Raw genomic sequence first — 13,763 nt, 5'->3', positions numbered from 1 at the left:
AGAATGTAGCCTACTTAAATATTCCTAGTACGCAGTGCATAAGCTATTCAGCAGCTGCCAAACCAAACACCGGAGTTTATCTTACTAAACTGGGGTATGATGCCAAAGTCTCCTGGGTAATGCGGTACAGATAAATCCCTGGCTGCTTCACCGTATCCAGATGCTATCAGGCACCAAATATATTTGTTTAGATTTGATCTTTTGAGCAGCACAGTCTCCAAAACATGTTTATTTTCCTTGCTCACTAGTGATAACTTGCTTAGTTATGCTGCAAACTGGATCAGTGAGGTTGTCCACTAAAAACAAAGCAAAACTTCTTGTACATGCAGCCACTGCTCTCCATTCAGTTTCTAAGGTGATACCAACAAATGGCTGCAGCTCAGGAGCAAATTAACCAACTTTGCCACCAAGTCAAGTACTTCAACTATGTTCTAAAGATCTGAGCTATACAGGAACTCTGTTTAGTACCTCTGAAACACGTTGTTCCTTGAAGAGCCAACAGACTACACATTACAGCATAAGCCAGCTATTTCCTCTTATTTTAACCTGGGGGAATTTAGGAAACATGCACAGACTCTGATGTTCAGTATTACTTTCTATTTGATACTACTTATTCATGAAATTCACTGTACTGTTCACATTTCATATATTCCAAAGTAGAAATTGGTGAGCGTCTTTTTGCTATTGTATTCCAAGACATCTGAACCATGTTTACAACATGTTTTTAGTTTAGTTCATGTAAAATGGATATATACAAAATTATTCTTGTGGTTTTCTGATTTAAGAGACTAGTAGAAGTTTTCTGGCATCAGCAATGTACGTGAAAAGGAACAGCATCAGAGCTTGTCTTCAGATTAAATGAAGTTTTTAAAAAACACCACCACCACCTTTTTCTTCCTCTCTTTTCTTTATAAAAAGGCTTAATTCCCAGTTTTTACTTCAAGTCCCAAAATGAAGTTCTCCAAACAATACTTAAATTCCTATTTGATTTCGTACGTATTCTTCGAGGTGCAAGATGCTCTACCACAAAGGCCTAGTCATACTAGATAAGCATCTCAGACAGCTTGTATAAGTGTGCCGTAAGTCACACACTGAATATAGTTCAAGAAGGAATGTTACTGTAACAGCACGGAAGAAAAAGGTCAAAGCAACATTGTGTGCAGAACATTTTTAAAGTATGGGAGAGACTATTGGAAGCGAATGCAAATTTTAGCCTGATCAAAGAATGTTTTGAAGAAAATCCAAAATATTCCAATAATAAACGGTATTAAATCTCTGGAAAAAAAATGCAAAGATGAAGACAAAAAAAAAGACAAAAACAAGCTGAAAGAAGGAAGAACACAGAGGAAAAACTACAATACCTCATCCCCCATCTGCGGTACAAATGGGCATCGGCGAGGAACAGTGTCTGTAATCCATGCTGAAGGCAGCCATTCTTCCAGTGTCAAACCATTTTCTGCCAGAACTCCTACGGCCAGCCTCTAAAGAAAATGAACACTGAAGATTAATATGAGAAAAAAAATAACATTTGGGGCATTCCTATGCTTTGGAAATGCTTTTTTAAAAATTGACTGCCATTCCTTTAATATATTTAAAGTAAAAATGAACATACTGTCAGTGTGAAAATAAATCTTAATTACAGCTTACAGTAACATCAAGACCAAAAAATAACAATCTAAAGAACTAAGTTTTTTTTTTTTTAAATAACAACCTTGTGCATTTAAGATTGAATTTAAGAATTACAACTCATGCCCAGAAAACTAAAACACATCATTCTTTTTAACCAATTAGACAAAATACTGAAACACTACAACAAATGTTGTTAAATATGATCTAAAAAACTGCACGCATGCCTTCACTTTTAACCTTTTTGTATTCAGAAGCCACAGTCACAAATTTGTATTTAGTAATACAAATTTAGATTCAGTAAGCAGAGAACAGGTTCTACAGTTATCTTTCCCATTCCTTCTCCTTATTAAAGGTATGTTTCAAACCTCCATCCCTCAAAGATAACAGGCAGCAAACAATCAAGCATCTCAGGAGGACTGGAAACTACTTTTGATCAGACTCGATCTAACTAGTGAGATAATATGTCTTAGGCTGAGAGAGTCTAACTAGTGAGATAATCACATGGTTGTCTTGGCCCACAAGACACTGCAACTATACAGTTCCCTCCCAATAAGGAACTCTGTAAAATGGGGAGAAATAGATTAATGAGTGTACAGAGAGGTAAAGCATGTGGAAATGACCTGGATCAGGTAAATAAGTTTCTGAACAACCATCCAAGCGAGCTTGCTTTAGAATTCTTAACAGAACCTTGTACATGTACAGAAAGCTACGTGGCCACTGACAGAAGACCACGCATCCCCAAAGTGCAAATAATGATGGTCCAGATTTCATTCCTGAGCACAAATTAAAACGTGGTTTCACCAGAATGGGGCCTACTTTGAGAGCACCACTGGAATTTATCACAGGACAAAGCATAAACACAATTAAAAACAACAATAGCAAAATCAAAACAGAACTGTTCCAGTGTAATAAATCACTGATAAAGAAATGTGTTATGGATTTTCAGGTTCAAACAGGGCTGTCTTATGAAAAAATGATGTAATATGTCAGAGCTAATTCCATCTAGCTCATTGGTGAATTATGGGAAGGAGAAAATAAACAATCTTTTAACAAATTCCTCTGTTGCTATGATTTCACACATTAATCAGCAGTTTACAACCTTCATGAAACCAAGCCTGAACTCAGGCAACCATAGTTAATAATCACATTCAATAAGAAAGAGACTAATCCCTGTGAATTTGTCTAGTAATTTCTGAAACTCTGCTAAATCCCTTACTAATCAGCTCCATAACCTGATTCCATACTCAGGTTTAGTTTTAGGTTTGGTTTCGGGGGGTAGGAGCAGAATGAAGAAAGGATCTTTTTTGAGTTTCATGCCTGTCATTGGAGGTTTCACTGCAACAAAATAAGGACGGAAATCATTCTGTATATATTTGTGTCTAAACAAGGCTTATAAAAGCTTTTATATCTTATCTCCCCAAACTCTCTCCCTGTCAGAGTAAGCATGTTTGAGTCTGCCCTACCACTGAAAAAAAGCCCTGTACTCTATGCAAATATCACACATAATGGAATTGAAAAAAAAAAAAAAAGAAAAAGAAAAAAAGACATGATTGTTCAGTCTTAAAAAGAAGTTGGAATGAAGTGAAGAGACTGTTGTCAAGTGCAGCTGAAAAAAAAAAACAGGGACATGTTACACCAATACTTGGTATATCCCTATAAAAGGAATTTCTGGTCTGAGGTAGCATGGCTTTAAGGACGTAAAAATGTCTCACAAGTGAAACGTCTCATATTTAGAAAGCATATAATGCCAGGAATCTATAATTTGACTTACAGAAGTCAGTAAATTAGTAAAAGACAAGTTTTCAAATTACACAATATTAAGTTACATACGTAACCGAATCAGTCATCTAACTGTCTAAAACAGGAAGAGTGAGCATCCTTTAATATATGAAGTGCATCTAACCTTTTGTTTTCTCTCTTTGGGTTTCCTCTTCTTTGGTGATGTTGATGGTCCATCTTTCTCCTCACTGCCTTTCTTCCTTTCCTTTTTAATTTGCTTCTTTTGTTTTTCAGGTCCTTCTTCATCTTCTGAACTGCTTTCTGCTTTCTTTGTTTTAAGTTTAGGTATTTTCTTTGGTGGTTGCAGATTGATTCCTGCATCTGCTGTCCAGTCAGAATAATCACTGGAGTAGTCACTATGTATGACATGCAAAAGATATAAAGATATTAAAAAGCAGAAGTTGAAAAGCTATTCAGAGAACATAAGTTTATATAGTATGATCCAATCCAAGATTAGAGTTAACAGTCTAGGTAACTATAATTTGTTTAAAAATGTTTCCTAAAAACCTACATTCTAACTACATATTAAATGGTAGTAAAACAAAAGCTTTGAAATCGATCAGTCTTGTAAGAAGCATCTTCTAGTATAACTAATGAATCTTAAATTCATTTGGTCAGTTCAAGATGATACATTTCAAAGCCTGGATATTGTTCTCATGACTCTTGGCTTTGAAGAACTTTGAACAAATATTAGCAAAAATATCTGCTCAGGAAGAAACAAAGAATGGGTTGAAACTACTTCAATCTTTGCTTTAATTTCAAACCAAGGGCCAGCAGAGGCAGTCACAAGAATGTACTATTGCAGGCCTGAAACATGCCTGCAAAGAAAACCATCCTGCAAAACCAATGGGAAATAATTCTGCTGCTGGCAAACAAGGATGAAACATTTCCTGAATTTTAGAAAATCAATACTACAGATGAAAATGAAATCCTGAAAGTTTTAAGTTCCTTGTCATCTTCTAAATGTACATGTTTTAGTTACTACTTAATTAATTGTTTACAGAGAAGACAAGAATATTTAACATTTATAAGCAGGATTTTTTAAGGTATATTGTCACTTACCTAGAACTGCCATCACTATGCCATGCTCTTTCATCATCTTCTGATGTTCCACCACTGGCGACAACTGCTTCTCCTTCCTAAAAAAGTGTGGGGAGGAGAAGGAACGGGTAGGGAGAGGGAAAGACAATGCGTTTTCTTCAGAATTCAAAAATGATTAAGACTCTTCTAGGCTTTACATATCTTATAAACATTAGAAAAGTTTTATGTTGTTAAAAGACGTTTTAATGTGCAGATATTCACTTTAACAGACTAAATGAAAAAAATAAAGTATCTATACCTGGAGAGATGCACAATGGAGAGCAACATTTTTGAACATAAAGCCAATGGAACCATAAGTGCTTCTCAATCTCCATTTAAAAAGGCTAGCTTACCTTTGGAAAAATTATTTCCAAATGTTTTTAATGTAGTACTTCTCCATCTTTTCAATTACTATCAAATGCAAATTGGGACAAACCTTAAATACTCATTTTAAGTTTAAATACTCTAAGTTTAATTAGCTGAAGCAGAAGCTTAACAAATAGAAAAGGAATTTATAAGACTGCTTTATGACTAAGGATCTTACATCTGAGGAACTGTGTCCATTTTCTAACTCTTCAGGAGGCCGTGCAGTTTCTTCTAATGCGTATCTTGTACGGTAATTGTGCTGGTTAGCTTGCTGTTTTTTTGAGTCACTAGTGTCTAGTAAATGATCATGAGAATGGTTCTGTGAAGACATGAAAATCAAACAGATCATTTGTGAGCATACTTTTTTTTACTAATACATAGAATTTTATTTAGCTGTAGTACTAGAGGAAGCAATTTTTGCAGTAGCAAAAGGATGCAAGTTTCAACATCAGAAAATTCAAGACAAGTCACAAGTCCACAACTAAAGCTGGTGAATAAAACACATGCATGAATACCTGAATATAAGCACCAAGTAGTTCAGTATATTCTGGACAAATTAAATTTTCTTCCCAAATATGAATAACAAATTTGTATCTTAAATCATTAATACTCGTCATTCTCAACACAGTACATAGAGAGTTAACCAATAGGCTGCTAAGAGTTTCTAACAGCTCAAAATTACACTAATGAAAATGCCCAGCAGAAAGGGGACTCCTACAGAGAGCTCTAGGATGTGTCATATTGCATCTGAAGGGTCAGATCTATTAGAAGAGAAAGACCATACATTAATGCATCCCTTGGTTACAGTCACCCCTGTATAACAAGAAATGGCCTTTAAATGGTAAGATGATCACAGAACAGTTCAAATGAATGCAAGTCAGTCGTAAAGAATCTGAGTTCTTATGAAGCTTAGAATATGTAATGTGAACACTTGCTCTTAATACATGAATGTAATGCTGTATTAGTCCCCCACCCTTATAAAAATGTAAGCACTATGATCTCAATTTCTGTTGTGTGTTTTTTTTGGTATGCGTACTTGAACTTCGGACTTGGTCAGTCCCAGTGAAATAGCTTCTGTACTCTTTTGATGCTACACCAGGTGGTATGCTTCCCCAGTGCTCTAATTCTTCCAGAAGGGAAATCTCAGATATCTATAATTAAGTGATGATATGGTTGAAAAAACAACACCAGAGATGAAGCAAGAAGAACTGGAACAGACCACAGAAAGGCGCTGATATTATCTGAGCATTCTAGTAGGACAAGTTGCTTGTACCTACTCCTCTTACATTTTTTCTTCTGGAGCAGCGAGATCTATTCTGTCCCAGATGATTGCTTTTCGTAATGTTAAATTTTCCCTCCAAGAACAAAAACTACTTTCTGTTGAAAACTGTAGTAAAGCTTGGTTAATAAGCTGTATCTAAGATTTGGTTTTCCTTAGCTGAACGCAGAAGACTGATGGTTAGAGCTCTTCTCCCACCCTCCATGTTGAAAGATGCACGCCTTTTTTAGGAATGAGTGCACCTGTTCACCTCGGTAGATCTGTGCAATTACATTACTGGTTTCACCAAAGTGCATAGGACCAACACACACTGCCCTGTGCTCTCATAAGTGAGCTCTGAATTTCCTTTGTTCTGTCCAGTGAAAACTGGGGAAGTCACCAGCGTCTTCCTGAGAAGCTGACAGTGCAGCTACTGGAAGACACTTCTATCAGGATTGCTCAAGTAATCAGTATTTCAAGATTGCCCAGACTTTTGAAACCTGGGGCGTTCCTTCTTCTGGATTCAAACTGGCAGCACATCGCAGATCTCCTCAAGCTGCTTTGACCTTACTCAGAACAGCTTTAAGGCAGCCCTAAGAGCAGCTGCTGAGCCCACCACAGGGTATGCTCTGCCCCCCAGCCTTCTGGGGCTGTTCACTTCTTGTCAAGCTCTCAAGATTGATTGCTGAAGCAGACAGGACAAAAAAAGCCAACATTACAACAACTTGCTTCTGCTACTTTCACAGAATAGTCGCTGGGAATCACTGTCTTTTTATAAAGCCCATCCAGCTCCTAGCATCATGAAACGCTGTGTGAGGAAGCACAGGCAACACAAACAGGATCACATAAACCCAATGAAACCAACCAGTACCAGATGCATTTTGCAGAAGCTGCATTACAACTACACTATTTTTTGTCTTCTTTCTAGAAATAAAGCTCCTGAAGATGTACACCCACACTTCGATTCATTCTATTTCTCAAATGGTTATTATAAATACAGCTTCACCCTACTTACGCTGGAACTATGGAGTCCCTGAAAAACTGAGGTGCTTTGCACAGCTGTTTGATTTTGGAAAGATTTCTTCTCTTTTGGCAGTTCAGAGGTTGACAAAAAGTAACTAAATCACTCCCGCATGGAAGCGCCTATCAAAGCAAGTAACATCACTGCATACATATTGCATTGTGGCGATGCCAAAGCGTAACAGACTGCTTTGGGAAAGACACAGTATCAAAACAAGAATTTAAAAAAAAATTGTTATCCATGACACAATCACTGAGAGGTTGAGGTTGGAAGGCACCTCTGGAACTGATCTTGTGCAGCTGCCCTGCCCAAGCAGGGACCAGGAAAGGGACCAAAAGATATACATCTTTCGCCTCTTGCCAAAAAACGTAACTTAACATCACTCCTACTCAACACAGCTTTGCCAAAACATGATTAGAAGCTGTAGGTCAGGCAGATTCTCATTTATTCGGTGGTTGTTGAGTGGCAGTAGGATAGAGTATGAAGGTCTGACTGGAAAGAGGAGGTATTATAAGCTTTTCTGGCAAAATGGAATCCATCACCAAACTCTGCAACAATGACTGAGGAAACACAACTGATAGGTTTCTTTTTTCAGTATATACTCTGAAGAAAGAGCTTGAAATTGCACTCTTAACTCTAATGGGAAGTTTGAAAATAAAGCCAAAATTACCTATGATTTGAGGCTCAATCATCACTGTCTCTGTATACTTTGATGAAGTCATACATGCTGACAAGTACCTTGTACCATATCCAAGGCTTCCATTCAATATTAGAGCACATCTATAGACACATTAGAAATTACAGCTGCTGTCAGAACAGTTTTGCTGTGAAATACAAGTAATGGTATTCCCTCTATTTGAAAGGGACAGATACAAATGTGTCATCTGGATGGAGCTGAGGGACTTAACACCATTATGAAAGATCATTTGATACCCTGGAAACTCCGTGGTATCTGAACAACTTCCACATGAGAGCACTGAATTCTACTGTCCTTAAGACCCTTGAGTCTACCAGGAAGCACAGATTTGCTGTGATTTTATACAGGGTTACAGTAATTTTGAGAAGCTAAAGCTAGAAAAAATTCACAGTATTTCTTCACCCCCAGGATCTGCTCTCTGAGAATTGTTCCTTTTTCCTCAAGACAACAGGAATTAGCTTTTACTAACAAGTCAAATGGCAACAGTCATGAACATGTGTCCAGTTACGGAACCTCAACATCAACATGCTCATAGCCTTTTTGAGACAAAGAAATGAAATTCTGGTGGTGTTTTGGGGGATCTGTATATGAGTTTCCCAACATTATGATTGAAACATTATGAAAAACATCATGTTTTATGATGAAACATTATGATGAAAAACATCAGTTTGCCAAATAGTCTACGTAATTGCTTTAAGTATTGACTAGATAGGCTATTTAAATGCTTCTACCCAACCAGAACCAGTTCTCTGGAACTTAAACTTGTCTGTAGTCAATGTCCATTCTTATTTTTCTGGAGAAATGTTTTCATTACTGAAGTTGTCAATATAAAACTTTACCCAATCGTAACATTCTTCACTGACTGAGTTCTCCCCTGGATGACAAATAAAATACCCCCAAGCTGTTAGTGCATAAAGCAGTTTTTATTTCACAGAATCCCAGAACGAGTGAGGTTGGCAGGGCCCTCCGGAGGCCATTAGCAACTGGATTGGGGCAATCCCAAGCACAAATCTAGGCTGGGTGGAGAATGGATTGAGAGCAGTCCTGAGGAGAAGGACCTGGGGGTGCTGGTTCATGAGAAGCTCAACATGAGCTGGCAATGGGTGCTTGCAGCCCAGAAAGCCAACCGTATCCTGGGCTGCATCAAAGGTAGCGTGGCCAGCAGGGTGATTCTCCCCCTCTGCTCTCATGAGACGCCACCTGAGTGCTGCATTCAGCTCTGGGGCCCCCAGCACAAGAAGGACAGCAAAGAATTAGAATGAGTCCAGGAGGGCCATGAGGATGATCAAGGGGCTGGAGCACCTCTCCTATGAAGGCAGGCTGAGAGATCTGGGGTTGTCAGCCTGGAGAAGAGAAGGCTCCAGGGAGACCTTACAGCAGCCTTCCAGTACCTAAAGGGGGCCTACAGAAAGGTTGGGGAGGGACTCTTTGTCAGGGAGTGTAGGGATAGGAGAAATGGGAATGGATTTAAACTAAAAGAGGGTATGTTTAGATTAGATATTTGGAATAAATTCTTCACTTTGAGGGTGGTGAGGCAGTGGCACAGGCTGCCCAGAGAAGTAGAGAAGCTGTGGATGCCCCAACCCAGGAGGTGTTCAAGGCCAGGCTGGATGGGGCTTTGGGCAACCTGGGCTGGTGGGAGGTGTCCCTGCCCATGGCAGGGGAGTTGGAACAGGATGGTCTTTAAGGTCCCTTCCAACCCAACCCATTCTGTGATTCTATGATATCATTTGATACCTACTCATTTCCAAATCTCTTCAGGACCTATCTCAAGGGACTTTAATTATGAGTAAGCTTCTCACCAACCCAAGTCCTCTGAAAAGAGGACTTTAAGAAAGAATAAAAAAAATGAAGAGTATGAGTTTTCTCTTTGATGATGCTATTGCATATCCTCATGGTTTAAGGATTTATTTAAACATCTTTAAATAGTTACTGAATTCACTAACACTTACTCTATGGAAAACTTACTCACACACTCAAGTGCAGAGACCTTGACTGTTTGCTATTTCCTCAGAACAAAGTTGGGAAGCCACTGAAGGATTTGCTGCCAAGTTATCTTAACCTTACTTTCAGGGCATAGAATCCAGATCAGAGATCTTTCAGATCTGAGATAAACGAAGGGCATGCTCTTCTCTGGATCAACATAAGAAAATGAAGAAAGGTTTTCCTATGCTAGCTTCCACTCTGTAGGATTTTAAGGGTACAAATATCCACAAAGAAAATACGGGAACCCAAAGAGTTCAGTGCTGCCTTTAAATTTAGGATACTAAAAAAAAAATATCTGAGTAAAGTTCTTTAAAAGAACATCCACATTAAGTTTGTTTTCTTTGTTTCAAAGATGTAATAAAAGCAATTGCTGAAACTGAAATGCTGAACCAACTAGTCTACTCTGCTATTTTTATGTCCCAGTGATATTTTAGGAGAACTATAACCCAATGAAAAAATTTAAGGGTAAGCTGGTAGGAATTCACAGAGCAGGAAGGATTTTTTGATCGAGCTGTAGCTAAAGAAAAGGGAAAACTCTTGAGCAATGCAATTGTTTAAATACACTGAAGAAAGTCTGTAATTCAACACCAAAATACATCCCTTCAATTCAACAAATAACTTTCTTAAAATCTGAATTTGTGAGGGTCATCGTCTATTATTTCAGAGAGAAAGAAAGAGTTACCACATTTGTGGTATCCTGGTAACCCACCCATTGGCTCTGCCATGGCCACATCCAAAACAATAAAGGACAAAGAGCTTCACACTTCTGTGTACAAGAACTGGCAGACAAATAAAACAAGCTATATTTATTTAAATAATATATATATATATTTAAAATAATTCAAATCTAGGACACTTGTTTTTAATTTTAAAAATTAAAAATATCTTAATTTTTTTCACCTTGAACCCCGTCATTTTTACTTTTCAATAGACAACATGCAGGCATTCTTGGAGGCACAAATTTTACTCAGGTTCTAATTAAGGGTTGAAAAGTCTTATCTTGAGTAAGTGTACTACAAAAGCCAAAGCACGGGTTGTTCTCCTTTCAAATTGTTTAACATTTACTTCTTAAATTACACAATCTGGCTTGTTATTTGGCTAGAAAAGCACAGATATGCATGTGATGCATAGATTAAAAAAATGTTTTAATAAACAAGACATAAAAAGATTTTTGTAAATATGGAATATACATCCTTCATATTTTCTTACCAGTATAATGGTTGTAAGATTATTTGTTTCATAGGTTATATGAAAACATCAGGTCAGTTATGATGACAGCTTCATTTTTAGTACAATGCATTCCCTTCTATCTATTTCATCTATCCTGTTTTCCCCTTTTCTGAAAAAGGCACTCCAGATCCAGAAAAAAACATGACATAGAAAATCCCGTAAAAGTTTGCATTATGATTATTAGGGTACCATGAGAGAAAATACCTACATCTTTATTTGTAATATAAAAAGTATTTAAACGAATTAAAGAACTACAACTTAAATTTTAATTGAACCTTTCCACAGAACAGTATGTCAAACAGTAGACAACAGTATTAGGATGTAGTGATCAACAGTGACAGCCAGCCTACAGCAAAACATGTTCCCAAAGCTAGATTTACAGGGCCCCCACTTCGGGGGCTTCTAAGAGCAATCCCAATTTATTTAGAACATAGTGAAACATCAGTATAAGCATGCATCCTCAATCTGGAGAGGTAAACAAATTCCTATACCCGTTTTTCAAATTTAAAACTGAGAAGAGTAATATAAATTCATGTGGCCTAAGAAATACAATTTATTTCTATGCTTCTTACTGTGATACAGTACAAGTGACTATTTACCTTAGGGAAAGTAGGTATTTTGTTCTCTCTCTGAATGTGACTCATTACATGTTTTCTTTTCTCTTCTGATCGATACACCCTTACTTCTTCTTCTCCCTTTGCTGTTCTCCATTCTTCCTGCCTACTGAAAATAGAAAATTAAGATGTTAACTTTAAAGCAAAAACACTAGCACTGACAGAATCTCTTCCAAGTCACAGAATAAATGTTCAATAGTTATGACGTGCTTTGAACAGTAGTTTCTTTCTTTAGAGACAGAATTTGGCTTCAAATACCCTTTCTGAACAAAGAAAGATTTCAAGTGGCAAGGATTGAATACATGGTTGTGTTCTGTTCGAAGGACATCTGACTTAACTATGCCCAAAGCCATGACTCTAAATTCGAAAGCAATTTTCTTGAGAAATATTCACAGAGTATCTAAAACATATAATTGAAATTTCCTGTTCCTCTTTCCTGTTCATGTACAAGATACCAAAATCTAAATATAAAGAAAACCTGCATGTTTATACACCAGCACTGTGTCTTAGGACAGTAACTGTCCTCTCTTAAAAAGATTTCCATAATTTTAAGCATTCACAAAAACCCTTGGTTATCTAAGAATTCCAATCTTGTTTCAAAAACTAGAGCAGTCTGAGTATAACAAGTAGGGTTTTTTTGACTTATTGATATAAGTATTCGTCACAAGCCAATGTTACTGAACAAAATAAGGTTATTTCAGGTTTGAAAAACCAAAATTCATCTCCGGCACTTAATGCCGTGTGTCAGTGTTCCAGTTTAAAATGTCAGGAACACATGCAGTTAAAACATACCATAATCTCATGTCACAAGTCCGAAAACATTTAGGCAATTAGATTTCACTGCATATACAAGTTAAATTATTCTGTCATTTATTAAATGGTTGTTTTTTATTCACATTACTTGTGTAAATCGAAGGTTTTACAAGTGACATACAAACAGATTTTATAAGAATTATGAGACCAGAGAACAGGTAAATACCACACAAATAATGCTGTGACAATGTGACTTTCAAAACCATTCAATTTTAACAAAATTCACCAAATTAAAATTCACTGCAAACTGGGCCTACGTTTACCTGGCCACACCAGAAGATAGTTCAGGCACTACAACCCTTCGACTCCAAGCGACAAGGTCCCGCTCAGTGGCTATTTCACTTCTTGGTGCATTACTGTGCATCTGACGCACACCTTCAATTTGTCCACTACGTCTTAATCCTATATTTGGGGGTGAATGAACTTCAGAGGTAGAACTTACAGATCCTAAAATGTCAAGAAGTGATAGCTGTACTCAAATGGAAATTTTACAGGCAACAATTAAAAAGAAAAACTCAAAAGAAAAAAGAATTAAGTATTTAATTTGACTTAACATATTAGTTCAGAAGAAGGCAAATATTAAATTAACTATTTCAGCATTTCTTGTAACTTCCAAAATGCACACTGAAATATGTATAGGACTGCAGTACTCCATTAAAAGATATATATATTACAAATATATATATATAGAGAGAGAGAGAGAGAGAAAAGGAGCAGATGCATCAACACTCAAGTGAAGCAAATATCTAATTGGTTCACTGCTGTTTAAAAATGCTTTTGAAAACACTTCAAGAAGCTAACCAGTGTTAATGCACTCTGGACCCATTTTATAGAACTGTGGGCTATCTCACTCCATTCACTTACTCCTCAAACTATCTTCTACCTTCAAAAAAAAAAAAAAACCAAAGCCACAACATTGAGAAACAACCAACCAACCAACCAGCCACAACAACAAAACATCCAATTTCCTTCAAACATCTACAATTATAGCAAAGATTTCGGCATTTTTCCACACTTTTCACACACACATTATTCTTTTTTACTTGGATGTATTGCCAACCATGCTTTTATTTTTGGAAAGAATTGGAGACTACCCTGTAATCTACTAAGACACGAAAACATGGAATAGCTGTACTGAGAAACCTGTCTATCTTTCCCTTTTCCTCCCTATTTTCTTATTTGAGACAATTCAGTTTTCCCTCCAACAGATGGCCAACTCCAGATTAAGTAGCAGAGCGGTTAATTCTAAGGGAGCACAGTTACTACAAGTTCCTTGAGCGAGCATACGAT

At 37.1% G+C, this 13,763-nt stretch overlaps 1 protein-coding gene across 1 annotated transcript in view; it reads right to left on the bottom strand.

Moving 5' to 3' along the window:
• The window catches only part of PHIP (pleckstrin homology domain interacting protein), a 111,494-nt gene that overhangs the window by 29,510 nt on the left and 68,221 nt on the right, over positions 1-13,763 (bottom strand). Inside the window, exons 19-24 of the mRNA XM_038177519.2 lie at positions 12,737-12,920; positions 11,646-11,769; positions 5,033-5,173; positions 4,471-4,547; positions 3,533-3,764; positions 1,362-1,481 (exon numbers count right to left, since the gene is read on the bottom strand). Coding sequence (XP_038033447.2) covers positions 1,362-1,481; positions 3,533-3,764; positions 4,471-4,547; positions 5,033-5,173; positions 11,646-11,769; positions 12,737-12,920 — 878 coding nt within the window. The remainder of the gene's footprint in view (positions 1-1,361; positions 1,482-3,532; positions 3,765-4,470; positions 4,548-5,032; positions 5,174-11,645; positions 11,770-12,736; positions 12,921-13,763) is intronic.

The sequence above is a fragment of the Anas platyrhynchos genome, chromosome 3, assembly GCF_047663525.1.
Source record: "Anas platyrhynchos isolate ZD024472 breed Pekin duck chromosome 3, IASCAAS_PekinDuck_T2T, whole genome shotgun sequence".
NCBI classification, from domain to species: Eukaryota; Metazoa; Chordata; class Aves; order Anseriformes; family Anatidae; genus Anas; species Anas platyrhynchos.
Note: the sequence above shows the minus strand (reverse complement) of the source record. Positions and strands in the feature narration are given on the sequence as shown.